Source organism: Sardina pilchardus, chromosome 19 (assembly GCF_963854185.1).
Source record: "Sardina pilchardus chromosome 19, fSarPil1.1, whole genome shotgun sequence".
In the NCBI taxonomy this organism is placed as follows: domain Eukaryota; kingdom Metazoa; phylum Chordata; class Actinopteri; order Clupeiformes; family Clupeidae; genus Sardina; species Sardina pilchardus.
The window spans coordinates 1,726,886-1,754,563 of record NC_085012.1 but is presented as its reverse complement, the minus strand read 5'-3'; the positions used below and the strand labels follow the sequence as shown (position 1 = coordinate 1,754,563).

At 47.2% G+C, this 27,678-nt stretch overlaps 1 protein-coding gene across 1 annotated transcript; it reads left to right on the top strand.

Moving 5' to 3' along the window:
• The first annotated feature begins 26 nt into the window (after nucleotides 1–26).
• On the top strand, nucleotides 27–26,730 carry pip4k2aa (phosphatidylinositol-5-phosphate 4-kinase, type II, alpha a). The gene is made up of 10 exons (XM_062520858.1): nucleotides 27–1,029; nucleotides 9,631–9,728; nucleotides 12,171–12,267; nucleotides 15,568–15,720; nucleotides 16,882–17,028; nucleotides 17,169–17,207; nucleotides 22,980–23,093; nucleotides 23,919–24,153; nucleotides 24,912–25,015; nucleotides 26,590–26,730. The coding sequence occupies exons 1-10, from the start codon at nucleotides 880–882 to the stop codon at nucleotides 26,668–26,670; spliced, it is 1,218 nt and encodes a 405-aa protein (XP_062376842.1). The 5' UTR covers nucleotides 27–879; the 3' UTR covers nucleotides 26,671–26,730.
• Nucleotides 26,731–27,678: the final 948 nt, after the last annotated feature.

Genomic DNA, 27,678 nt, shown 5'->3' with positions numbered 1-27,678 from the left:
TTGACTGCGAGCAAACGCCGCCCCGGCCTCCGCCAACCTCGAGCTGTCAGTCAGCGCGGAGAGCCCAGCCGGAAACGCTGGAGCGGAGCTAACACCAGCGCACAGCTATTCTTCGCGACTGGTCTCTCTTTCTCTCTAGAAGGATTGACTGATACGCAATATTTCGCGGCTCATAGGCGATTTCGGAGGTTCTGGATTTGAGAGAATAGTAATAGTCCACGCATAACCTCGGGATAGTTCATTCTTGGGTGTGCTGGCCGCTTGGCAAATGGGTTCGATGGATAGCATGTCATTAGGGGAGCGCCGCAGTGACTGACTTCAGCCGGGCTGGACCATCTGTAGTCTGGGAGTTGCGTGGAGCACAGGCTCTACAATTGGACGTATTTATCGGGAATTTAAATCGAATCTAAAGGCTCACTGTTGTGTTGTCATCTTTTTGTGAGTCAGGTAGGAAGAGGATAGAGTGTTTGGCATGTTGCTAGCCTTGCGTTAACTGCTAAGTTATTGGAGGTGTTGGTTTGGTCACAGCTGGGGAATCGGAGGGGAAGGAAGGGGAGACTGATGATGAGGGAAGTGTTGCACCAGCGAGATAGCGATTAACACACCAAGTTGGACAGTGAATTCTATTAATATTACAACATCGTACGGCTTTTCTCCATCTCTTTGCTCCCCGCAAGGTTGGGCGCTAGTTACCGTTTCAAGCTTAGAGTAGACTGCTATCTAGGTTTACTGGTGGCTCACAAGCTAGCATAAGTTTGCAAGCTATGTTAGCCAGCTAGCTAAACGTAAATGACAGTGAACTGAGAGGCGGTCAGGACTCCGACAGCCTGCTTTGTAACGAGTTTTCACTGTGATCGTGAGTCAGTTATTATAGCAAACATGTCGATGGCTGCCACGGCTGGCAGCATTGCTGCATCTTTTGCGAGCAAAACAAAAACTAAAAAGAAACATTTCGTGGCCCAGAAAGTGAAGCTGTTCCGTGCCAGCGACCCTTTGCTGAGCGTTCTTATGTGGGGTGTTAACCATTCGGTGAGTAGCCTTCAATCGATCTGTTTTTTTTCTAATGTCTCTTTTCTTTTTTTCCATAAAAATATGATATTGTTCTTCGACTTGAAGTTATTGGTGCCAGATTTCAATATGGAAAGCTAACGTTACAAACTCGAAGTTTCTCACAAGTTTTCATCAGTAGGCTAGATATCCATGGCAAGCTCACTACATTGTTGTTCTCAATGAATATTTTTTTCCCTCCATAGAGTGGAAAAAGTCTGCTTGTGGCATGGTTGATTAGACATATGCTTCATCTGAAATAAACAAACAGTCAAAGCGCCACTTATGTCGATGTGTCTTAAGTGCCACGAATAGAGGATTAACGTTAATAGCTGCTTCGTACAGGTAAATATTTAAAAAATGTATGTGGCCCTTGAACTTCCTGTTTTGTACAAGAGGAGTTGAGCCGGGTCGTTTGGTACGGTTAACTCCCCTTATGTGGCATCGCGGATGTTCTCTATTATCTTTTGGCAAGGACCTTGTTTATAATTATTGTCAACAAAAAAATGCACTCGTCCATCATGCACTGTTACATGATACATTTAAGCAAGGGTTTGTTTCAGAGCTTGTCGATGAGCCTCATTGACGTCTGCTTTTTAAAAGTACAGCAGCTCTCTGTGTCAAAGCTTCTGGACCACCTGCAGAACATAAGTCACTACTGTAGTCGGCCTGTGGGTGGACCTCAGCAGCAGAGGAGTTGCTCAACATTCCCCAAAGCAGACATTGTCAAGATGGACCCTACATGTCAATGTGTCATCGTCCATTTCATTAGCTCTCTCCAGGCTGGTTTAACAGTAGTGTTTATTTGGTGAGGTCATTGCTGTTGAGGCTGCCCTAATGAGCTCTTTGATTGGTTTGTTATTGTTTGCCACCTGTTTATGACACTGTCTCTGCAATCTGCCAGAGCATCGGCTCAGTCCAGCGACCGAAGTTAGCTGTTTCTCTTGGCATTGCTCTGGAGTTGAGCTTAAGATCTGTCTGTTGGAAAATGAAGGAGAAGGCCTGGCTTGGCTGAAGCTCCACAGTCCAAGACTGGTCATTTAAAACCTGAAGCGACCAGTTCTCCTCCGCAACATGGCAGCCGAACGCTCTGCGTCCCAGGTTACCGTGGACGCACGGAGGGCTGGCCAGTCCCGAGTGTTCCGCCACACTCCAGGAATGGACCGAGGGGGAGGCTAAAGAATGTGGCGTCCCGAGAGCCTGGGAGGCTGGAGAACAGACCCTTCCTTATCTACTGAGGGGCCTCCATCAATTACGCACATTGACTGCCACTCTCTGGAGCCTTGCCACTCCACCGCATTCTTCCAGCTCCTAGCCCTGACAGTGGACACCCGTTAATGCCACTGGTGGAAATCTTTTGTTTTTTGGCACCAGCGGTCAGTGAAATGTGGGCCTGGTCAAAACGGTGGAGATGTATGGGGCCCCGCAGTGGCGCTCCTGCAGGGAACAAAGCGCTGGAGCGACAGGGGTTTGTGCTGGAGGCCTCGCAGCACTTGGTGCGTACAGCAGTGGTGTGTATGAATCATGCACACAGCTGTTGGCTCGCGGCGAACTCGTGCTGTTAGATGGAGTGTGCCAACGCTTGACCACTCAAGGCGGGGTCACTGGCTGTGTGTGATGAGTATGAAAGCAGGACGATGATGACTGCTGTGTGCTTGAAGTAGTTTAATGCAATCGTGTCCTTTTGTGCGTGTCAGTTTTCGTCAAGCAGCAGAGAATATTACAGATGTTATTGTTGTTCTCCTCGAAGCTTAATGGAATTAAGGGGTCATTATAAGGAAGAGGCTAATATCTGAGTAGTTTCCTTACTTACAAGAAATGGTCGTGATTGGATTAGCCTTTAACTGATTCGTTATTTCTTTTTCTTTCTTCTTTCCTTCCTTCCTCCCCTTCTTTCTTTCTCTTTCTTTCTTTCTTTCTTTCTTTCTTTGCTTCATCCTTTGAAATTCCCAGACTTTCCTTCTCTGACTCAGAGTAGTTCTGTCTGTTCCAGTATTACATAAAGAGTCTCTATAAATAGCCGGGAACTAAAAGCTAATATGTGGCAATGGGTGAATACACACACAACAACAGTAAAGCTAGACACATCCTGGCGGTGAGCATCTTCATTATTTTATTTCAAAGTTATTGTAAAAGTTGTGCAATAAATCCACAGAAATATCAACATCTGTTAAAATGTTGACACTTAAAACAAGATGAGTGTAGCAGGTGCTTGATAACGACACTGCAATGTTCTCAACTTTAGTGTGTAATCCTCTCAATCATCTGAGATCTGGAGGCCTGATATATACTCCATCACTTCCCCTCCGCCAGGCTTATCGGGCCCGCGCTGAGCTCTAGACGGATTGTTTGATAGTGTTCGTGTTGAGCCAACCCAACCTGGGCTAAGCCCCTGTGCTGCGGCTCTCATCTCATGCACAAAAACAGATGCTTTCTGGGAGACTCTGGAGAATTCTCTGGTTGCTTAAAGTTCAGCAGAAAGTTCTCTGAGGAAAAGTTGTTCATTGGACTATACTCAACTGAACCACAACAACTGACCACTGATCACTGATCAAACAACCTAATGATATTAAACCCATCGAAACTGAGAGGTCATAATAGCAAAGACACCCTTGCAGTGGCATTAGCACTGACTCGGAAGAGAATGGGTGTGCAATCTAGCCTGTGCTTTATTTAGTGCCACAGATTCAGTCTAAATATCAGACATCTTCACACATTGTGTTGAAGTGATCCACTGAAGAAACAAAAGTAAGTGAGGAGCTCTTCTATCACCCTGTTCTGTGTGTCTCCATTTTGAGACCGCTTTTATATGACCTGTTTTGATCATGCTCTCATGCCGATCCTACCATCTGTCAAGTAGGACAAAGTTATGGAAGGCAAGCTCATATTTAGACGGTGATGTTATGCTTTTAACACGAGTATTCATATCTTAAGCAGCCTGCACTGTTTGTGTGTATCTGATTACATTGTTTAAAAGATCCCCGTGAAGGTCACTCACTGTAAATAGTGTTCTGCCGGTCTCAGCCGTAGGTCAAGGGCTAAGGCTAACTCCCAACAATGGAATGAGGCCTTCTAGCACTCTTTTGCAGTTTTCACAGTGCTTGCTTTCTCCCCATGTACACCTCTGAATAGCATAGTAGCTTATCAAAAGATAAAGCACACAGGCCTATTTTTCTTTTCTTCAAATCTATTTAACTCGATTTGTTAGGTTATGTTTCAGCGATGAATGAAACACAATAGGGCCTCTTTGTGTTGCGAATTTCCCCAGCATGAGTGGGTTTGTGGAGCTGAGCGCAGCGTGACTGAGATGACTCGCTGAAGGTGCTCGTCGGCGGCAGGATGAGCGTCTTCTCTCCGCCGCGTCTTCCTGTCCTGGCGGAGGGCAGGCGCACGCGCCGCGGAGCGGAAAACCTTAGCCCGCTGCCATGGAGACAAACAGGAAGTGGTGATGTGAAACTTGGACTGCACGAGGCGACTGAACAGAGATAAGTGCTGAGTGTGCAACAGTTGCTGAACATGTGCCAGAGCGTTTGATTTATTTGATACCCCCCCACACACAAACACTCTTGATACCCCCCCACACACAAACACTCTTGAACGCATAGGCTACTGCTACTCTTACTAAGTGAAGCAGTACATGCAACCCCTTGCTGTCTCAGGGTGTCATCCCCTTTAGTGTGAATCAGTCTAGAAACATGATTTAACAACAAAGGATGCAGATCATTTTGCTAAATGCGATTAGCCCTTGAGAGTCTGGAGTTGCATTATGATTATCTAATATTGTTCAGTAGTATAATGTTTCAAGTCTTTAGCAAAGACTTTCCTGTCTTAAAGAAGTTTACAGTGTTGCTGCAAAAGGTGACATAGATATTGGGAATGCTAACTCAAAACTCTTTAAAACTCTGTTGAATTGCCAACATAGTTTGGCAAACTGTCTCAATTGGGGTCAACTTCTGTAAACTCTCTAAATAACTTCTGTTTTCAGTTTTATTTTCTCCAGCCATTGCAAATGTCAGATCTATGTTGAAGTTATGGTCATGGCTTGTCAAAAGTATAGTGAAATAGTGAAAGCCTATTTTCAGAGATGTTTTGATGGCCTGATTTCTTTGACGTCTAGTGGAAGTAGTTGAATGTGCAGCCCAAGATAGAGACAGAGAGAGTAATGGTTAGCTGCGCTGTTCTACTGGCTGGTCTTTTAAAATAGAAAAGTGACAGCAACTTATTGAGCTGAGAGAAAGCAGTAGCATTTACAGGTAGATGTGCAAAAGTGTGGCAAGATCATCCAAGAGATAAGAATCTGAAGATCATCACGTGGTTTAAACTCAGCTCCAGTTGATGATGACTCACTTTCAGTCAAACTAAATGACGGTGAAAGACAGACAGGCAGATGAAGCTTAAGTGCTTGTTGAACAAGTTGTCTCCAGTAGAAAGTGAGAGGGAAATGATCCCTGATGTATCTGTGATGTTAGAGAGCACATTGTCAATGTACCAACCTGCCCATTTGGATTTGAATCTCAGCTAAGCCAATGAAGAGGATTAACTAGCCATCACAGTCATTTACATGCATTGATTTCTTGATTCTTTCCACTGACTGCAAAGTGAATAAGAGCCGCTAGCAGCACCCTTTGAAGCGAGGCCCGCTGGTTGTGTTTGAACATTAAAATAGCGCTGGAGCTGTGAGCAGCGTGGTTGACGTTGTCGTTGCCGTGTCCACAACTGTGTGGCTGGTCTGGGGGCGTGCAGAGTGGTGGTGCTGTGCTGAGTGATGGTGCTGTGTTCAGCTGCGGCGTGTGAGCCGTCTGTCGGAGCCAAGGGTCCTCTGATATCTGCCAACAGGCCCTCGAGTCGACCTCCAGGAAACTCCGTTCCTCATTCTTCATCGAGCTCGCACATGTTGCAGCAGGGGAGGCGACTCCGAACATGCAGCCCCTGCACCACTTCGCAACCACCGAGTCGGCCCCACACAGAGAGAGACAGAGAGAGAGACAGAGAGAGACTGAGAGACACAGAGACAGAAACATGCAGCCCCTGCACGGCACCACTTCGCAACCGCCGAGTCGGCCCCACACAGAGAGAGACAGAGAGAGAGACAGAGAGAGACTGAGAGACACAGAGACAGAGACATTCTCTTGGCCTACGGTCTCCTCTGGGTCTATGTATTGAATATGAATGTTCTAAATTAAATGAATCGCCCATCAAGGTTAACACGTTCAGAACTAGAGTAGACCCCAGGGCTTTAGTTCAGATCTAGACACTGGGGCTTTAGTTCAGAGCTAGAATAGATAGAAAGATCGATAGATAGATAGATAGATATGCTTTATTCATCCCCAAGGGGAAATTACAGAATAGACACCGGGGCTTTAGTTCAGAGCTAGAGTAGACACCGGGGCTCTAGCGCCTGGTTTTGGTTTTAATGCTTGGCTTCGTCACATTCGAGCAAACTTATTGTTTTCCTAGGTGAAGGCCTCCTGAAGGCCTCCTTTTCTCCCTTTCTCTCACTCTGTCTCTCTCTCTTTTTTTGTAATGAAAACAGTGTGTGTGACTGGTTGTAATTTCCATGGGCAGTGATTTACGGCTGTTCCATGTCAGGTTGTCAGAGGCTTAGGGCTCCAGAACTATCACATCCATCAAGCACCTATTCCCCTGGAACACACACTGTAACCTTCATCTTGGATGTCGTAGTGGACAGAGAGAGAGAGAGAGAGAGAGAGAGAGAGAGAATTGCCTTGTTCATAAATCATGAGCTAATAAGTTTGGGGCAAGTTTGGATGACTTAAAATAGAGCGGTTTATATTTTATCTGCTGAGGAGAAGAGTCGTGCCGCAAGACATCTGTGTTAGCCGTTTCCTCCGCTCAGAAATCCGACGTTCTGAGGCAGGATTTGATGTTCCTTACTGGAGGTAAACATCAGATAGGGCCTAGCCATATTGCCTGAGGCGATGAGCCCCATAATTGGCAGACCTGTTGGACCCTTGTATTTGTGCGTTCATGAGCAACTAGGAAGTAGGGGAATTCTAGAGTTTAGGGGGTGCACGTCACATGTGAACTGGAACTTCCCAGTTTAAAGTGGGGACTTTGGAAGAGCTCCCAGGAGAATGTTTTGACATCACTCAACATATGGTGAACGCTCTCACTTCGGAAGTGGAGAGATTAGAAGTGGGAATCTTCCCACTTCCCAGCCGCAGGAACGCGCTGTGTGCCAGATCATGTGATATCATTGACCAGATCAGCCCTGCTGTCCCTGTGCCTGCATACATTTGTATTGCCCCTAACACAGGGCCTGCTCAACTGCTCCACTCTGTTTGTTGATGAAATGGGCCGTTACCCATTTTTAACAGTGACACCACTCGCGCTGATGATGGATATGCCTGTCTCGAGGAGTGACCTCAGCTCCAGGCCACTGTTTATAAATTAGACATTTTCAAATGTTGAAATAGGCCTAGCACACATTTATTTTATTCATTTATTTACGCTTTTATCTAAAGCTACTGACATGCGTTGGTTGATACAGGGCTAGTCTCTCTGGAGTAATTCAGAGTTAAGTGCTTTGCTCCGACACCACTGTCCATAGAGATTTTATGATTTTACGATGGTATGATTTTATGATTTTATGATGAGCACTGCAGAGATTTTATGATGCAGGATCTTTGATAATGAACTTGTTGGTTTCAAGAATGTTGAACTTGGCAGCTGAAATTGACAATACATTGTTCTATTTTTTTTTAACCAGCCTTGTATGCTGAATCTCACAATTTGTCTTCCAAATTTGTGTCTCGCAAATGCGTGAACTCTGGTCTCAGAAAGAGCTCAGGTAAAATGCTGGAATGATCCGTTTGACGTCCAAAATAGAGCCCGCCCCCTTCTCACGCCAGTCGTGTGGAACTGCGCGTGGAGCGACCTGATGAAGATCCCCAGCGCTGAGAGCTGGCGGCAGCACGGAGAGAAAAATGAGTCGTAATTACATTTCCCCGGACTGAGGAAATAAGAACTCGGCCTGCTGTTGAGAGTCTACTTGCGCCGGTTCACAGGAGCTCTTTCACCCCTCAGAGTCCGTGGAGTTGGGACTGTGCCAGGCTGAGACGAGGGCCGTTAGGGACCTCAATCCCAGCTCTCTACCCTCAATCCCAGCTCTCTACCTTCCATCCCAGCTCTCTACCCTCCATCCCAGCTCTCTACCCTCAATCCCAGGTCTCTACCCTCAATCCCAGCTCTCTACCCTCCATCCCAGCTCTCTACCCTCCATCCCAGCTCTCTACCCTCCATCCCAGCTCTCTACCCTCAATCCCAGCTCTCTACCCTCTCCAAGGTCGTGTCATAGTGGATTGATGAGTTGTTCCTTTATTGTACCTGTGCAAAGGCACATTTTTCCCGTTTTAAGCAGCGCCGTGCCTCTTAATCATTGTCAGAGCTTTAAGCTGTGTGTAAAACTTGGCCTGGTTCTGGTTCTCATTGTGTGTATGTAGAGTGAAGGTCAGGCCTGAAGGTGTTGCCTCTGTGCAAGTGCTGAAGAGCAAGAAGTAGTGATTATGTTTTCATTACTTTATTGAGGGCCAATATTGTTATGGCAGTAAGCTCCATATCAGCAGAGCCAGCAGCTTCAGTTGTTAAGACAACACACCATAACGATAATGACCTCACTGGATTGAGAGACGCTTTATGCCTAAAGTTCAACTACCGCGAGCCTAATGACCTGTGCAGCCTGTAACGACAACACCTGAATATTGTTGTCACAGCAAAACGGCTAATAACACCAAAACGTTACACACATGTATGCGCTTGACACTTTGCCACCTTCTCCTGCTGCTGACGCCAGCCTGTTGCAGGCTCTCAACTGAGCGCCAGGCTCTGGCCACGGCATGTTGTGTAACGGAGAACAGTGCGTGTGTGAACTGAGCGCCAGGCTCTGCCCGTGGCATGTTCTGTAACGGAGAACAGTGCGTGTGTGAACTGAGCGCCAGGCTTTGGCCGTGGCATGTTCTGTAACGGAGAACAGTGCGTGTGTGAGATACTCTGGCCGTGGCATGTTCTGTAACGGAGAACAGTGCGTGTGTGAACTGAGCGCCAGGCTCTGGCCACGGCATGTTCTGTAACGGAGAACAGTGCGTGTGTGAGATGCATCAAGGCATTGTGTCCGGCCCCAGCGCTTGACCCTTGACCCTCTGCGGCCCCTGCTCTCGTCTCGCACGGCATCAAGCAGCGCTTTGTGCGCCCAGGCGCCGCTCCGAGACTGGCACCACGGAGCACCACGGGCACTGGACCCTGCATGTGTGTGTGTGTGTGTGTGTGTGTTTGAGAGATTGTATATAAAACACTGAAAGGACAAGAAGACCTTAGTAGTCCTTATAGTAACAATAACCAGCCCGCTTAATGATGTAAATAAACAGTGAGTGGCACACAGGTGAGTGGTGAGGTCACTCGAGACTGCGGTCGCTGAAGGTGATCGTTTCACCTGCGCTTGTGCTAAACCAACACGGCAGAGTCTCGACAGGCCAAGTGCTGTTAACTTCAGTGATGTGTCTCATGACTTGTGATATCATTTCCTGTGACTGACCGGTCTGTTTTGTCCTGTTGCTTCCTCTCCAGATAAACGAGCTGAGCCACATCCAGATCCCCATCATGCTGATGCCGGACGACTTCAAGGCCTACTCCAAGATTAAAGTGGACAACCACCTGTTCAACAAGTGAGCGCTCGCGTTTGAACACCCCAGCACAAGGCCTCTGCTGCTGAGGGGCTGGACGGCAGGTGTAGCCTACAAGTCGTAGCTTGTGCAGGTCGTACTGAGAGCTGAGGGACTCCTGACCTGCGGTCTTTTGAAATATACATTACTGAGTGACCTCCTGCGCTCATGTGAAATATACACTACTGAGTGACCTCCTGCGCTCATGTGAAATACATTACTGAGTGACCTCCTGCGGCCTTTTGAAATATACATTACTGAGTGACCTCCTGCGGCCTTTTGAAATATACATTACTGAGTGACCTCCTGCGGCCTTTTGAAATATACATTACTGAGTGACCTCCTGCGCTCATGTGAAATATACATTACTGAGTGACCTCCTGCAGCCTTTTGAAATATACATTACTGAGTGACCTCCTGCGGCCTTTTGAAATATACATTACTGAGTGACCTCCTGCGGCCTTTTGAAATATACATTACTGAGTGACCTCCTGCGGCCTTTTGAAATATACATTACTGAGTGACCTCCTGCGGCCTTTTGAAATATACATGTACATTACTGAGTGACCTCCTGCGGCCTTTTGAAATATACATTACTGAGTGACCTCCTGCGGCCTTTTGAAATATACATTACTGAGTGACCTCCTGCGCTCTTTTGAAATATACATTACTGAGTGACCTCCTGCGGCCTTTTGAAATATACATTACTGAGTGACCTCCTGCGGCCTTTTGAAATATACACTACTGAGTGACCTCCTGCGCTCATGTGAAATATACATTACTGAGTGACCTCCTGCGGCCTTTTGAAATATACATTACTGAGTGACCTCCTGCGGCCTTTTGAAATATACATTACTGAGTGACCTCCTGCGCTCATGTGAAATATACATTACTGAGTGACAACAAAATCCCTTTCATTGAACCACTGAATTCAGTTCACAGAAGATGTTTTGGTAACACTTTATATTAGCACACACATATTCACCAGTAATTAGCTGCTTACTAACATGTATATTAGTAGCATACTAGCCATTTGTTAGTCATTATAAGTCACTAATTAATACCTTATTCAGCAAGACCTTATTCTACCCTTACTAGACCCTTAATTAAGAATTTCCCCTATGTAAGCTCCTAATTACCCCTTATTCATAGTTATGAAATAAGTTGTTGCATATGAATTATGACTTAAATATACATGGCTCAGTATGGGGCTTGTAAGGTGGTAGTACAACAAGAACAGTTATTCACCCCTAATAATACTTATCAAAGATGGTCTATTCAAACTGAACTAGACACTAAACCACATGTGCTAATAGTGTACAAACAACTAATAATTAAGTCTTTGTAATGCCAAATATGTTCCCTATTCTAAAGTTGGATCTTTGTTCACTATTAATTCACAAATAATTTGGCACTATTAACCCCCATGTATGTATACTGCCTCATACTAAAGGAGAAATCTGGTGTGATTCAATCCTTAGCTCTGCTGTTTGAGGTCAGTAGGGAAGAATAAGATGCTGTCCGTAAGGAAAAGAACAGAGAATTTGATACAACATACAGTAGACCAAATAGCAAACCCACAACTTATTCACACCGGAAGTCTTATGACCCTTCACACTTAAAAAATAGTTTTGAGTTTGAGACTTTTGAGTACTCAGGAGCCAAGAAAGTTAGCATACAAATATATCCAGGTTCGCCTTTCTCGCTATCTCGTATTCATTATATATTTTGTATTTGTGCTAACTTAGCTGTCTGCTTCTTGTGTAGCCTACTATGTGCTGTAATACAGTTAATAAGTGTGAATAGGAGGCAACTTTAGTTTAGGGAACACATGGGGGTTAATAAGTGCCAAATGAATTGTGAATTAAATGTGAACAAAGACACAACTTTAGAATAGGGAACATATTTGGCATTACAAAGACTTAATTATTAGTTATTTGTACACTATTAGCACTGGTGGTTTAGTGTCTAGTTCCATTTGAATAGACCATCTTTGATAAGTACTATTCGGTGCGAATAACTGTTCTTGTGGTACTACCACCTTACAAGCCCCATACTGAGCCATGCATATTTAGGTCATAATTCATATGCAGCAACTTATTTAATAACTATGAATAAGGGGTAATTAGGAGCTTACATAGGGGAAATTCTTAATTAAGGGTCTAGTAAGGGTAGAATAAGGTCTTGCAGAATAAGGTATTAATTAGTGACTTATAATGACTAACAAATGGCTAGTATGCTACTAATATACATGTTAGTAAGCAGCTAATTACTGGTGAATATGTGTGTGCTAATATAAAGTGTTACCGATGTTTTATTTATTGTTATTTGTTATTACAGTTGTGTGATTGCATGACTCTGTATGACTGTGTACTGTATTGTGCTGTGCTGTGTGGTGTCAGTGCTTTTGGAAGAAGGGTGATGTTTGTGTTCTTTTCTTTGCAGGGAGAACATGCCAAGTCACTTTAAATTTAAGGAGTATTGTCCGCTGGTGTTTCGTAACCTGAGAGAGCGCTTTGGCATCGATGACCAGGACTTCCAGGTGAGCGCAGGCACACGCGTGAAAGGGGAGACCGTGGCCGGCTGGGGTCAGGAGGGCAGTGGGGTCATGTTTGCCACATGCTGGGGATAGGGTGATGGGGTGATGGGGCAGCGTTTACCGACACCAATGCTGCGCGCCTGCAAACCACTGTGTATTTGTGAGTGTGGACGGACTATGGCTAATGAGGGGCAGTCTAATGATTAGATACTCCGTCTGTTGTTGTAGTATGCCCCATTATGTTACATCATGATGCCATAAGTACAGTCTGTCAGTCCTCCGACAACCTGCCCACCCACACGAGTACGAGAGGCTGGCCGGCACACTCCTCGTGTCCCTTTACTGCTCAACCCGTCCATTGATCCTGCGAGCCCTGGCCCAAGAGGCTGTGGGGCTGGGAAGAGAGAGTGAGCCCTGGCCCAAGAGGCTGTGGGGTAGGGAAGAGAGAGTGAGCCCTGGCCCAAGAGGCTGTGGGGCAGGGAAGAGAGAGTGAGCCCTGGCCCAAGAGGCTGTGGGGTAGGGAAGAGAGAGTGAGCCCTGGCCCAAGAGGCTGTGGGGTAGGGAAGAGAGAGTGAGCCCTGGCCCAAGAGGCTGTGGGGCAGGGAAGAGAGAGTGAGCCCTGGCCCAAGAGGCTGTGGGGCTGGGAAGAGAGAGTGAGCCCTGGCCCAAGAGGCTGTGGGGCTGGGAAGAGAGAGCGAGCCCTGGCCCAAGAGGCTGTGGGGCTGGGGAAGGAGAGAGTGAGCCCTGGCCCAAGAGGCTGTGGGGTAGGGGAAGGGAGAGTGAGCCCTGGCCCAAGAGGCTGTGGGGCTGGGAAGAGAGAGTGAGCCCTGGCCCAAGAGGCTGTGGGGCTGGGGAAGAGAGAGTGAGCCCTGGCCCAAGAGGCTGTGGGGTAGGGGAAGGGAGAGTGAGCCCTGGCCCAAGAGGCTGTGGGGCTGGGAAGAGAGAGTGAGCCCTGGCCCAAGAGGCTGTGGGGCAGGGAAGAGAGAGCGAGCCCAGAGTGAGCCCTGGCCCAAGAGGCTGTGGGGCAGGGAAGAGAGAGCGAGCCCAGAGTGAGCCCTGGCCCAAGAGGCTGTGGGGCAGGGAAGAGAGAGCGAGCCCAGAGTGAGCCCTGGCCCACGAGGCTGTGGGGCAGGGAAGAGAGAGCGAGCCCAGAGTGAGCCCTGGCCCACGAGGCTGTGGGGCTGGGGAAGAGAGAGTGAGCCCTGGCCCAAGAGGCTGTGGGGCTGGGGAAGGAGAGAGGGGAGAACAATGTGTAAACAATGGCTAGATGCTTTAGGCCGGCCGCTTTGTAAACACCTCTAATAAAAGCGTATGAGAAAAGCGTGCTCCTTGGGCCTCCGGCGAGAGGTAATAAACCAGCGGCGTGGGTGCCCCGCTCGCCCCCCGCTCGCCCCCCGCTCGCCCTCTTGTCTCCGCTGTGGCGGTGGGCATCGTGCCATTATCCCGCGCAGCGTCTGCAATTATCCGCTCAGAGAGGCTGACGTTACCGGCACAAGCTCTCTCCCTTTTTCTCTCTTTCTCTCTCTCTCTCCCTGTCTCTCTCTCTCTCTTGCTCTCTCACTCTTGCTCCCTCCCTCCCTTTCTCTCTCTCTTTCTTGCTCTCTCACTCTTACTCCCTCTCTCTGTCTCTCTCTCTTATTTGCTCTCTCACTCTTGCTCCCTCTCTCTCTCTCCCTCCCTCTCTCTTGCCCCCTTTCTCTCTCTCTCTCTCCCTCCCTCTCTCCCTCCCTCCCTCCCTCTCTCTCCCTCTCTCTCTCTCTCTGGTTGTGGAGCTCAGTTGCCTGTGTGATCCACGGTGGAGCTCCAGGGATTCAGTGCACTGCTGCCCAGAGGATTAGCCGGTGGCCTGCCCTTGTTTGAGGTCAAGCGGCTGTCTCTGCCGGGCTGAGTGGGGGGGACGGAGCTTTAGCCAAGTGGGGGGGACGCGGTGACAACTGGGAAGCGGAATGCGAGAGACGGCTAAATCAGACATGTTGTTATGATGTAAATAACTGTGCACTGTTTGGTTTGGTCTTTCAAATTGAGATTGAAAATAGACATGTTAAACACATTATTCTAAACTAGTTCATTCACAGTTCATAATACACAAGTAAATAATGAGAAAAACAAATAATGAGAAAAACAAATAATTCAAAACCGTGTGGTGCTATTTAAAGCCCTAAAAATGTGGCCCGTGCACAGTAGGTTCACAGCACTCTCCACGCACGTTCAGGGACTGGGTGTGTGTGTGTGTGCACGCGCACGTTCAGGGACTGTGTGTGTGTGTGTGCGTGCGTGCACGTTCAGAGACTGTGTGTGTGTGTGTGCGCACATTCAGGGCCGGTGCGTTTGATGAGCTCCTCTCAGCCTGAGCGCTGTGCCAGAGGCCTGTCTCGTAACTCTGCCACACTCGTCTGTATTCACACTTCCTACCGGGGAGCACAGACACCACGCCGCTGTTGCCGCCGCGTCACCTCGCCTCACGTCACGCTGCTTCTCCGCCGACTGTCCTCGGGCTGCGTCTCGTCTCCGTAGTTCTCGGCTGGTTCGTCTCAGCTCCTGCACGGAACACGGAACACGGAACACGGAACACGGAACACAGGCGTTTGGCTCCCGTCCGCTCCAGCTGCCTGGTGCCTTTTGTTATGATGGAAAAGAATTAGCTGAGAGAAAGAGAGACAGGAGGGAGAGAGTTAAAATGAGGGAGAGATGGGTTGAGGTGTGTGTGTGTGTGTGTGTGTGTGTGTGTGTGTGTGTGTGTGTGTGTGTGGCCGTCAGCAGCTGTGTGTGCCAGTCAGCCTCTCCAGCAGAGCAGCTCAAGCCTGTGGTCTCCTCAAGTCCGTCATGTCTGCCTCTTCCTGCTCAGAAAGTGCGACACACACACACTTACACACACATGCACACATACACACACAGTTTCCAGTGTTTTTCTGCAGTGCAGTTACCGGCCTTTGGAGTCTAGCTGCTGTTAGAGTGATCACAAGCAGCTGCTGAGATAGTGTGTGGAAATGTCAAGTCACCAACCGACAAGAAGTAAACATGTTTTACTTCTTCTTTTTACTATAAAAGAGTTTTGGTACTATTACTACTGTTATTTTGGTACTATTAAAGATTCTGATTTTGATACCTCCCACTGTTCAAATCATACTATCTGAGATATCAGTTGACACAAAATCCATTTGAGGCTGTTGACTTCTTCCGTTCGAGGCTGACTGACTTGGATTATACCAGAGAGGGTTAAAGTGGAGCTTGGATTATACCTTTGGATTATACACCTTTGATGACTCTGCGCTGAGGCTTTCTGCTCTGTTTGTTTTTTCCCAGAATTCTCTGACGCGGAGCGCGCCTCTGACCAGCGACGCCCAGGGCCGCAGCGGCGCGCGCTTCCACACCTCTTACGACAAGAGGTACGTCGTCAAGACCATCAGCAGCGAGGACGTGGCCGAGATGCACAACATCCTCAAGAAGTACCACCAGGTACAGGCTCCGCCCCCAGGTGCACAGGTACCACCAGGTACACAAGTACCACCAGGTACAGGCTCCGCCCCCAGGTGCACAGGTACCACCAGGTACAGGCTCCGCCCCCAGGTGCACAGGTACCAACAGGTACAGGCTCCGCCCCCAGGTGCACAGGTACCAACAGGTACAGGCTCCGCCCCCAGGTGCACAGGTACCACCAGGTACAGGCTCCGCCCCCAGGTGCACAGGTACCACCAGGTACAGGCTCCGCCCCCAGGTTACCGGGGTGTAGCGTGGCAGGGACCTGCTCGTGCATTACAGTGTCATTTGCACAGTGCAGTGGGGCTTTAAGCAGAAGAGATGTCCTTCAGCTGGGTTCATGTGTTTTAAAAGCATTGTAGGTGTCTGAAGCCTGTATCACTGTTGCTAGTTTGAGTTTGTTTGTTATCTCAGAGCTTGTATGCCAGATTTGTGATAGTAGTAAGTTTGAAACTGTACATTTGGGTTTGTTTATTTATTTATTTTCTTAATTTTTAAAATCAACTACTTCTTTGGATACCGCTCATAAATTCAGATCGAAGGACCTGGACTTTTCTCCATGATTTGTCTGCTGCTCATTTGCTGGAGTTGTGATAAATCTGATTAAAATCTGGAAAATTTGGAAAATCTGGAAAATCTGGAAATTGGATGGTGCCCGTTAAAGCCCCTCCTGCCTTTAAGCCCCAGGGGAACCCATCTGATTTACTGTTTGCTAGCTCCATGCCCCAAGCTGTTACTGATTAAAACATCTGCTAAAAGATGAAATCCAAGAAGTAACCCAGCTGGTCAAACAGCCCTTCTCTCTCCAGGAGGCCAGGCAGACTGGCATGGCCTGGACTAGATTGATGCCCACAACGAGAGGTTTTTGCCCTCGGCTCATCTCAGCCAGAAACTGCTCTCTGATGACGCGAAGCACATAGCACTTTTCCATGAGTAGGAGAGGTGTTTGGGATTTGGTAGAGAGAGTTTGTTTTTTCGCCGCGTTCCTGTGCCTGAATTCAGCCAGGTGCAGGGCCATATCCGGTGTGAACATGGCCGATTCTGCAAGACTGCTGCAGAAATGTTTGCTAACTTTAAGCACAGAGGCTTGAGTTGCCTCGCTCTAAGTCCTGTTGTTCTGTCTCTCGCCCCTTGCTGCAGTTCATAGTGGAGTGCCATGGCAACACCCTCCTCCCCCAGTTCCTGGGAATGTACCGCCTGACGGTGGACGGCGACGAGACCTACATGATTGTCACACGCAACGTCTTCAGCCACAGGCTATCAGTGTATAAGAAGTACGACCTGAAGGTGAGCTGCAGAACCCCCCCCCCAACCCCCCCCCCCCCCCCTTCGTGTGAATGTTAACTGCAGTCTGCTAAAACCAGATAAATGAGGAGCAGGTAAGGGAAGCCTCTATCACCTTTTAAATGCTTTCTTTTGTTTCACAGGGTTCCACTGTTGCCAGGGAGGCCAGTGACAAGGAGAAGGTGAGTGTAACTCTAAGCCGTGTATGTGTGTGTGTGTGTGTGTGTGTGTGTGTGTGTGTGTGTGTGTGTGTGTGTGTGTGTGTGTGTGTGTGTGTGTGTGTGTGTGTGTGTGTGTGTGTGTGTGTGTGTGTGTGTGTGTGTGTGTGTGTGTGTGCGCTCTAACCCACACCCTAACGCTGATCACTGTGTGGAAATGCTTTGAGTGCATTGATGTCATTAGTGGTCAAACCAGTTACTAGTGCTCTCCAAAAGCCTTGTAAATATATGGGCGGGAAATGTGGAGTGGCCAACAGCAGTGCCGCACTAACAGACAGATCGTTGCCTTGAGCGTGTGGCCTGAGCTTTGTCTCACGTGCATGTATCTCTGGGAAAATGGTTTCCAGATTTAGTATAGTGTATTTGTTTGATTTAAAACTCTTCCAACATCTTTTCTGTCTTTATTTGTTTTATTTTTATTATTATTATTATTTCCAACCGCAGAATCATTTCAGCATTGAGATGTCATAATCTCTGAAGCATAACACAGTCATTCCATATTCGCGTCGTTCTTAAATATTTTATGCATCATAAATTGACACGTTGCGGAGCATATAATGTGTTTTCATGGTGTTGACAGCTTCCTGGCTGTGTTTGTGAGTGTGATGGGGGATGAGAATTCATGTGCCGGGTGTAATCGGGACCTGGTCATGTTATATTACGCCCATTTCATGGTGCGCGCGCTCCTCGCATTCCTCAGATGAGCGCCGATTCTCTGGCTCACATCTCTATTGCGCATCTCAGCACGGCTATCTGGGATGGGGCGCTCCTGGAGCAAGGACATGCCTGTTGCCCGGGGGGGGGTGAGAGAGGGGGTGGGAGAGGGGTCGGGGGTCTGATCTTTCCACGCTGGGACACGGAGGAGCTCAAGTGTGTGTGGTGAAGTCAAAAGCAGCGGATTGGAACTCTAAAGGGCCCCAGCGTTCTTAATTTAGCCGTTCAGGCTCACTCTCACTCTGGCACTCCAGTGACATAAATGGTAAAAGTTCCAAAAGATTACACCGATGATGGAACCATCCAAGGTCTCGTACTCGTCCTCTGGTCGTGGTGGTTTTGTGGGGCTTGTGTTTTTGTGTCTAGCCTCGTACGCAAAGCTCTAAAATAGGATCCAACACTTGCACATTTCAAACTTTCTTTTGTTTTAGGGATTAAAAGAGAAGAAAGAAACACAACTGATAATGACTTGACTGGTACTTCCTGCTTTAGCCTTTCAGTTACTGGTGTACAGTAGCATTCATACAGTACTTCCCCACCATGCTGTTTCAGTCGCTACTTATTGCACAGCAGTAATCATATCATATGATTAAAGGGACACTGCACCGTTAGCATTAAGCTTTGTATCTTTAGAAAACCAGTCGTGTTTTTGAATGGTCGTGCATCATTCCCTCAGTTTTGCCTTGAGATGGGAGAAATACGGATTTCAATGTTGGACTCATCATTTTACATCATTAAAAGCAGGAAGTCCTATTCATGGTGTTTCATTGAAATCCGTATTTCTCCCATCTCAAGGCGAACTGAGGGAATGATGCACGACCATTCAAAAACATGACTGGTTTTCTAAAGATACAAAGCTTAATGCTAATCGGTGAAGTGTCCCTTTAAACAAATCATACATGTGCGATTCCCATTTGTTTTTGAATCTGCTGCATATGCATCGGTCGAGAGACCAGCACTCTCACACGTGATGCCTCTTGTGCAGCTGCACCTCTCTGAGACAAGCACGTAATACAAGTATTACACACACGTTTTTATTACACACTAACGTGCTGCTCAGTAGCTAAACACTCTGTTGTGAAAGAGCCTGATGTCCACACACTCTGTCTGCGCACACACACACTAACGTGCTTCGCGGTAGTTAAAGGCCCTGTTGTGAAAGCCTGATGTTCACACACTCTGTCTGTGCACACACACACTAACGTGCTTTGCGGTAGTTAAACGGCGTGTTGTGGAAAAGCCTGATGTTCACACACACTCTGTCCGTGCAGACATTTCTTTCTTACATGCTAATGTCGTTCTCGGTAGTTAAACGCTCTGATGTGGGAGAGTGCAGTCGGCGCTGTGCGTGTCTGCGTGTCTGTGGGCACCTGTCCTGCTGTGTGTGTGTGTGTGTGTGTGTGTGTGTGTGTGTGTGTGTGTGCACCTGTCCTGCTGCATCTCCCTGAGACGGGCAGATGAGCCGGCCGCTACCTCAGCCTGTGACCAGTCAAAGGTGCCGTGAGGTGACAGGCTCCAGGATTAATCCCCTTATTCTCCCACACACACACACACACACACACACACACACGCGAGGGCCGCCCAGCGCAGCGCCACCTAATCTCTGCCCTTCCCTGGGAGCAAGGGCACGGCACAGCACGGCACGGCCCGCACACACGCGCACACACACACACACACACACACGTGCACGCAAACTCACCCCCGCACGCACGCCCAGCTGCTTCCAAGCCTGTCCAGTTCATGCTTTATCATCTTTCCACAACATGCGGGAGAGCCGCATTAATGTGCATATGTGTATGTGTATGTGTAAGTGTAAGTGTAAGTGTATGTATGTACACAGTATATGAGTGTGTGTGTGTGTGTGTGTGTATGTGTGTGTGTGTATATTAAAAATGAAATCAGGGTGGTTAACTGCTTTCATGAAGCATTTCCTCTTTTCAGTTTAATCAGAAACACAATGTGCTCTGTGTTGTTCCCTGTAGCAACGTAATGCAGCTTGTGTGTGGAGTAGCTTATTCTAGTGGTGGAGACCCTTCTCTGTAGTAACGTAATGCAGCTTGTGTGTGGAGTGTGCTGCTTATTCTAATGGTGGAGACCATTCTCTGTAGTAACGTAATGCAGCTTGTGTGTGGAGTAGCTTATTCTAATGGTGGAGACCATTCTCTGTAGTAACGTAATGCAGCTTGTGTGTGGAGTGTGCTGCTTATTCTAATGGTGGAGACCATTCTCTGTAGTAACGTAATGAAGCTTGTGTGTGGAGTGTGCTGCTTATTCAAATGGTGGAGACCATTCTCTTATCTGGTTACACAGAGCAAGCAGACTCGTGCCTCCTTCACATCCACAATGTCATTCCTTTAACATCTTGAAACGTTGATGAACCGTTTCGCTGAATGTTTTTCCACATCTAGTCGATGAGGTGTTAAACAGTGATGGACCGATGGGTCGTTTCTCCACCTCGTTTCTTCTGTTTCATTCTCTGCACGTCGGAGACATCAGTGTGTCAGTTCCACGCTCTCGCTTAGAACACCAACAGCACCTGCAGTACATCCTAACAGAGCTGCGCTCAAATTCTCAAACATAGGCAAACGTTTGCAAACAGGTTTCTGTTTGCCTCGAGTGTTTGGCGAAACACTTGCAAACAGTCTGATGAGGTAGTTCTCCCCGAATACACAGTGGTGCTGGATGTTGGCTTGATGAAGGTATCAATGCATTTACCGGTACAATTTACCAAGTCATTCAAATTTAACTGTTTAGAAAAAACATGTTCACTACAAACGGTTGCCGAATTTGAACGCACCTCTGGCTTCATGACAATCAGTTTGCTTCACATGGTTTTGAGATTCCCAATATATATTTCCCTCAGATCGCCTGCTCCAGAGAGCTGCATGTTTGTTGACATTAGTGCATCTATTCTGGTCCTCCACTCTGCCCGTTATAGCAGCACCAGCTGGCAGACTGCTCAGCGCTGTAGCCAGACAGACGTTCATCTCTACGTGCTTCTTAAATAGCAGCGTGCTCCACGCCTCAGACGACGGCGTCTTCACACACACACACACACACACATGCGGCGGCTCTGTCAGCCTGCACATCACAGATTGCGGATTGGCCTTTGTTCTTAAGAAACCTGTCACGGCTTAAAATACTCCTTCACTGGATGTTCCAATCTTGGCCACAAAGCTTAGGGATTGCTGAGGAAATGGCTTAAAGAAGAGCAGGAGTTCTAGATCTGTTAGGCCACGGATCTTAAAGAAGAACAGGAGTTCTAGTCTTCTAGATCTATTGGGCCAGGGATCTTAATCGTTTTCTCTCTGTTTGAGAGATGTTGGTGACCGTGTAAACAAAAAGTAAACTGTCATACGTTGTGGAATCTGGATTTCTAGTATGATTTCTAGTATGTGACGCACCAGGTTGACAATAGGACTATTAATAGAGTCTGTAGGATTAGTTGGCCTGAATGTAAACAAAGACTTAGTTAAGATTTGCAGAAACCTGTATTATTGGAATAATATTATGGTCCAGACTAACCCCTTAGCTTATTTAACTGACCTATCCGAAACTCATCACTCTCGTCTACTTCCTCATCCTACCCAACACTCCCACAGCTACCCCAAATGGCATTGCACATTGTGTGAATGTCTCCAAGCTGAAAACAGTAGAAAAGAAGTCCCATATCTGTGCTTTGTTGAATCTCGGAGCATTGAAAGAAACCCTTTTGATTTGACGTGTCTGATGATGGCTGCCATTCTATTCTTTTTGACATTAATCTATATGTGTGTGTGTGTGTGTGTGTGTGTGTGTGTGTGTGTGTGTGTGTGTGTGTGTGTGTGTGTGTGTGTGTGTGTGTGTGTGTGTGTGTTTGTGTCTGTGTGTGTGTGTGTCTGGTGTTGTTTTCTTGCTGTGCTCTCATGACGTCTCTGAGACAAACACACCTCAGTCCAACAGTGTGTGTGGGATTAGCTACCCAGGCTGTTGTCAGGTGGTGGTGGGGTGTGTGTGTGTGTGTGTCTGGTCTTAGCCACTTTCGATGACCTAGATCCAGCATTGATTTCACACTTCCTCCTGTGCACTGCTCTCAGAAGGGAAGAAGCCTTTAGTCAATAGATGATACGGGAGCAGTTTAATTCATTTTTCCCCCCTCAGAAGGTCTGAAGTCTCAAAAAAAGATCTATGATTTCTATTTATATTCTGCCTTGAACAGAGGAGCTCGGGACCAAAACAGATTAGATTTTGATGAATAACCGCAAAGACGAGTAAAGTCTCGTAGTGTCTCATAGAGAAATGTTTCCTTTGTCCCATCATCGCTCACTGCGCGGACAACCCTTCCATGCCGAGATCAGCCCTCCTGTCCAGCTTGCTGTGGCTGGGCAGACCTGCCTTATATGGTGCTTTTGAAGGCCTCTCCGAGGGCTCGTCCGAGTCGCTTGGTTTGCTCTCTTATGACCAGACAATTGTGACACGTTGGGCTGGGTTGCTCCGGGTATGAGTCAGTTTGTGAGTGTGTGTGTGTGTGTGTGTGTGGGGGTGTGTCTATGTAGTAGTTATTTCTGATGACAACCGCAAATTTGTGTGTGTGTGTGTGTCTGCGCGTGCTGTTTTTGTTTTTTTCATGAATGTGTTGGATCACCCTAACTCTAAAAGGTGTCATCTACTCTATCATTAAGATCTTCATGTATCCACCATATTTAGCTACTTCCTCTGTCCTGTCCTTTCGGGCCTCTTCCTGCGTGTGGTGACTGCTCATGGTGTAGTGCTGCAGTGCCCTCTATGGTGTCCAGAGGTACTGCATGCTGAAAGCATTGGACCCTGCTACTGAGGCCACTGCAACTACAGGGTTACAGGGTCACCTGTCAATCAACAGATCTTCTCTTTGTTTGTCCTCTTACTTATTTAGTTAAGATCTCTCTTACGCGTCATGAATACAAGGATGCGTTGCAGGACTGTAGCCTATTTCCTCCCGTAGTACAACAGCAAAGTCATCACACATTCCCTCATGTCTTCTCTACTCTGCTGTTTATCAATCAGGCCAAGGAACTGCCCACCTACAAAGACAACGACTTCATCAACGATAGACAAAAGATCTACATCGACGAAGACAATAAGAAGATGTTCCTCGAGAAGCTACGAAAAGATGTTGAGGTGAGTGGAATGAATGCTCATCCTATTGTGTGTATTGTATATGTGTGTGTGTGTGTGTGTGTGCGTGTGCGTGTTTTGTTGTTTTGTCATGGTGATGTGATAACCATTAGTGAGTCAACATGAATGCACACGTTTGTGTGGCTTGCGGTTTTGGCAAGTCATTCAGTCAGAGGGATTGCGCAACTCTTCCTCCAGACAGGACGTTTGGAGTGGAACTGGAGTTTGCCTTAAGTGTGCTCAAGTGCACTAGTGTTCTAGTCTATATTGCTCCACCAGAGCAAATCTATTCCAGGAATAATCAAGACAGCAGGAGAACAGATGTACTTAACCTTTCTTTGAATATTTGATTGACAACTTTAGATATGTCAATGGGAAGCAGTTCATCTGCTATACAACTACACATACTATTATAACAAACTCTACAGTAAACCTTTCTTCTGCTTCTTTGAAAAGTGCTTTGACGTAACTTAAATTTAACTTTTTTTATATAATTTTTTGGGGCTTATTTTTTATGCCTTCAATTGGACAGGACAGTAGAGAGAAAGACAGGAAGTGAGTTGGAGAGAGAGTTGGGGTGGGATCCGTGGCTGGGGCCACTTAAATGTAACTTAATCTATATGTACAGTATATGAGTGGTGCTGTGGAGCTGAACTTGCCCTGCGGTGTGTGTGTGTGTGTGTGTGTGTGTGTGTGTGTGTGTGTGTGTGTGTGTGTGTGTGTGTGTGTGTGTGTGTGTGTGTGTGTGTGTGTGTGTGTGTGTGTGTGTGTGTGTGTGTGTGTGTGTGTGTGTGTGTGTGTGTGTGTGTGTGTGTGTCCCGGGTCCAGTTCCTGGCGCAGCTGAAGCTGATGGACTACAGCCTGCTGGTGGGGATCCACGACGTGGAGCGGGCGGAGCTGGAGGAGGTGGAGAGCGAGGACAACGAGGAGGACGAGGGCGAGAGCGACGGCGGCGTGGGCACCCCACCGGACAGCCCCAGCAACACGCTGGACAGCAGCAAGCCGCTCTCGCCCGGAGAGTTTGACCCCACCATCGACGTCTACGCCATCAAGAGTCATGACGGTTAGTGGACACACACACACACACACACACACACACACACACACACACACACATATACACACATACACACACACACACACACACACATACACATATACACACACACACACACACACACACACACACACATATACACACATACACACACACACACACACACACACCTCATCCGACTTCTAAAATGATGAGGATGTAAAATGAGTTGGGGACTCTTGACTTATGGGTGATGAATTCATCTCTTAAAGGTTTAGACTGTTGTTTAGTAGATGAATTCACCTCTTAAAGGTTTAGACTGTTGTTTAGTAGATGAATTCACCTCTTAAAGGTTTAGACTGTTGTTTAGTAGATGAATTCACCTCTTAAAGGTTTATACTGTAGTTTAGTAGATGAATTTGTCTCTTTAAGGTGTAAACTTTAGAAGCTGTCAGGATCAGTGTTTCCTTTTCTGCACTTCCTTGCAGCAGCTGTAAGCCACACAAAGCTGAAGTTGTTAGGCAGCCGTTTCAGTGTGTTTGGTCGTGTGTGTTCTGTCGTGTGTGTTCTGGTCACGAGGACGGATGTGATGCCACGTCCAGACTAATAGTGTGTTGGTGTTACGGAGTTAAACACACAGTCATCTAAAAAACACACTTTGCTCATCCCTTGCAGAGTGATTAATTTCACAGTATGTCAATGTCTCTTTTCCCTCCCCAACACGTCTTGAATGCCCCTTTTCCCTCCCCAACACGTCTTGAACGCTCCTTTTCCCTCCCCAACAGCTGCCCCAAGGAAGGAAGTGTATTTTATGGCAGTCATCGACATTCTGACGCATTACGATGCCAAGAAGAAGGCAGCCCATGCAGCCAAAACAGTTAAACACGGAGTAAGTATCTGCCTTCATTACAGACAAATGCTCCACTTGTCTTGTGCAAATGAACAAAACAGGTGTGAAAATGTTTTAATTATTATTATTTGTTTATCCATGCTGTCAAGTTACATTTCCTATAGATTTCAAAAGTAGGTTACGTATGACATTTCTACTGAATGTCAGTTGCTACGGTGATTATAACACATTACATTTTGAAAATTACATTTAATGGTGATTATATCAAATTAAATCATTTCTTTAACCCTCTCTGATTATATCAATAATATATTACATTCTGAAAATAGTATTTAGTTGTGATTATAACAATACATTTCATTATGAAAAACATATGAAATGGTGATCATAATAAATGGCATTGTGAAAACGGCATAGTGTGGCGGGAACAGGTTGTAGTCTTGCGTCTGTTTTGGCGGCACATCTGTGGGGGATTTGGTCATGTGCTCAGATCTGGTTTAATTATTACACGCCTCTAACATCGTCTATGACCTACAACCTTATTACACAACCTCTAACAGTCGTCTTATTCTTGTCTCATGCCCTCCTCCAACTGCAGAAGACGCATCTTCTGTCATTTTTAGCATTTTGTCTAAAATACACTGTAGTTCTGTAAATATACCCAGTGTACGTACATAAGTGTAATGATAATACACTGTAGTTCTGTAAATATACCCAGCGTACGTACATAAGTGTAATGATAATACACTTTTCAAGGTAACTACTTGAGCTACTAGCTGTGCTGTAGTCCATTCATTGGTGACATGAGTACTCTGGTGCGTGGCATCATGGTTAGCAGGCACCTTCATGATCATGCACGCTTGCCTACATGTAGTACTGCACTCTCATAATCATCGTTAGCAGACACCTTCATGATCATGCACGCTTGCCTACATGTAGCACTGCGCTCTCATGATTGAGATGCTATTTGCAGACATGGCCCGAGGGCATACACAGGCACATGCTTATGAAGTTTCAACTGACAAAGTGATTGATTTAGCCATTTAAAAATGTCCCCTTCCACTTGTTTGAAACCAGGAACTAGTTTTGATAATGTGTGTGCGTGTGCGTTTGCGTTCGTGTGTAGTGTGTTATATCTAATGTAAAAATAAGCTCAAGTTCACTTAACCGGAGATAACATCTGTATGTGAGAACAGCATCATGTGTGAACATGTGTTGGGGATTGCTGTTGTGGCATTAAAGCCTCTTCCTCTCTTTCTCTCCCTCCCTCTCTCCTTCTCTCTCTCGCTCTCTCTCCCTTCCACTCTCTCTCTCTCCCTCCCTTCCACTCTCTCTCCCTCTCTCCTTTCCCTTTCTCTCTCCCTCTCTCCTTTCTCTCTCTCCTCTCCCTCTCACCTCTCTCTCTCTCCTCTCCCTCCTCTCTCCTCTCCCTTTCTCTCTCTCTCCCTCTCTCCTCCCCCTTTCCCTTTCCCTCTCTCCCTCTCTCATCTCCCTTTCTCTCTTTCCCTCTCTCCCATTCTCTCTCTCTCCCTTTCCCCCTGTTTCCATCTCTCCCTCTCTCCCTCTCTCTCTCTCTCTCCCTCCCTCCCTCCCTCCCTCTCTCATCTCCACAGGCTGGAGCGGTGATCTCCACGGTCAACCCTGAGCAGTACTCCAAGCGGTTCTACGACTTCATCACCGGAATCCTGCCCTAGCTGGGCTGCCTGCCTCCCAGGCCTCCCGAGGGGAAGAGGGGGGGTTATGGGGGGGGGGGGGGGCATGCAAGAGGGAGGAGTTCTGCCCCACTGAGCTCCACACTGCAGCTATACCACCACCATTCGTTTACATTTTATTGGTTGCTTTTGTTTCTGTTGTTTTTTTGTTTGTTTGTTTGTTTGTTTGTTTGTTTTTCTGTGTTGTGGTTTTGCTTTCCTTCATTTTGTTTTTGGTTTTAATGGGACCATGAGCGTGACGAAGGAGAACTGGTGTGCAAGAGGAGAGCGTTTGGGGAGGTGTGGCTTCTTATGGCTTCGTAATGCATGTCTGTGACTGCGTTGTTTTAAATGTCCTTTTGTTGTTATTGTTGTTGTTGATGTTGATGATGATGATGATGTTGTTATTATTCTTTTGCCTACCTTGTTGGAGGTTTGGAGGAAGAAAGATGGACAATGTATTTACAAAAAAAAAAATACAAAATACCTTACAAAAAAAATAAATATGAAAAAATTATAAATAATAATAATAAAAAAAAACATCCACTGAGGAGTGGACAGAAAGAGCATCGTCCCCTGCAGGATGCGTCCCCTGCGGCCGAGATGAGTGGTGGACCCGCGGGGCCTGGTCTTCCGCCCACAGCGCCCCCCACAGGCCGACTCGACCGGCGCGACATCCACACTCCCGCTCTGCCCACTCTGTTGGCCAAGTCGTCACCAGCCTCCTGTGGGCACCAGCCTCCTGTGGGCTTTTGGTGAAACCCGCCACTCAAAGACTTATTGCGAGGCACCTACTATCTACCCCCCCCTTACCATCACCATCACCATCACCTATCCTGACTAACTGCCCACTTCCGCACATCGGGGCTGTGACCTTCCGGGGGGTGGGTGGGTGGGGTGGGGGGGGGGGGGGGTTGGGTGTGGATGGGGTACGAACGAGGCCTTCACTGGACAATGTCTTACGTGAGCACTGCTTGCTGCAGCAGCATTGTGTTTCTCCTGGAGCTCAGT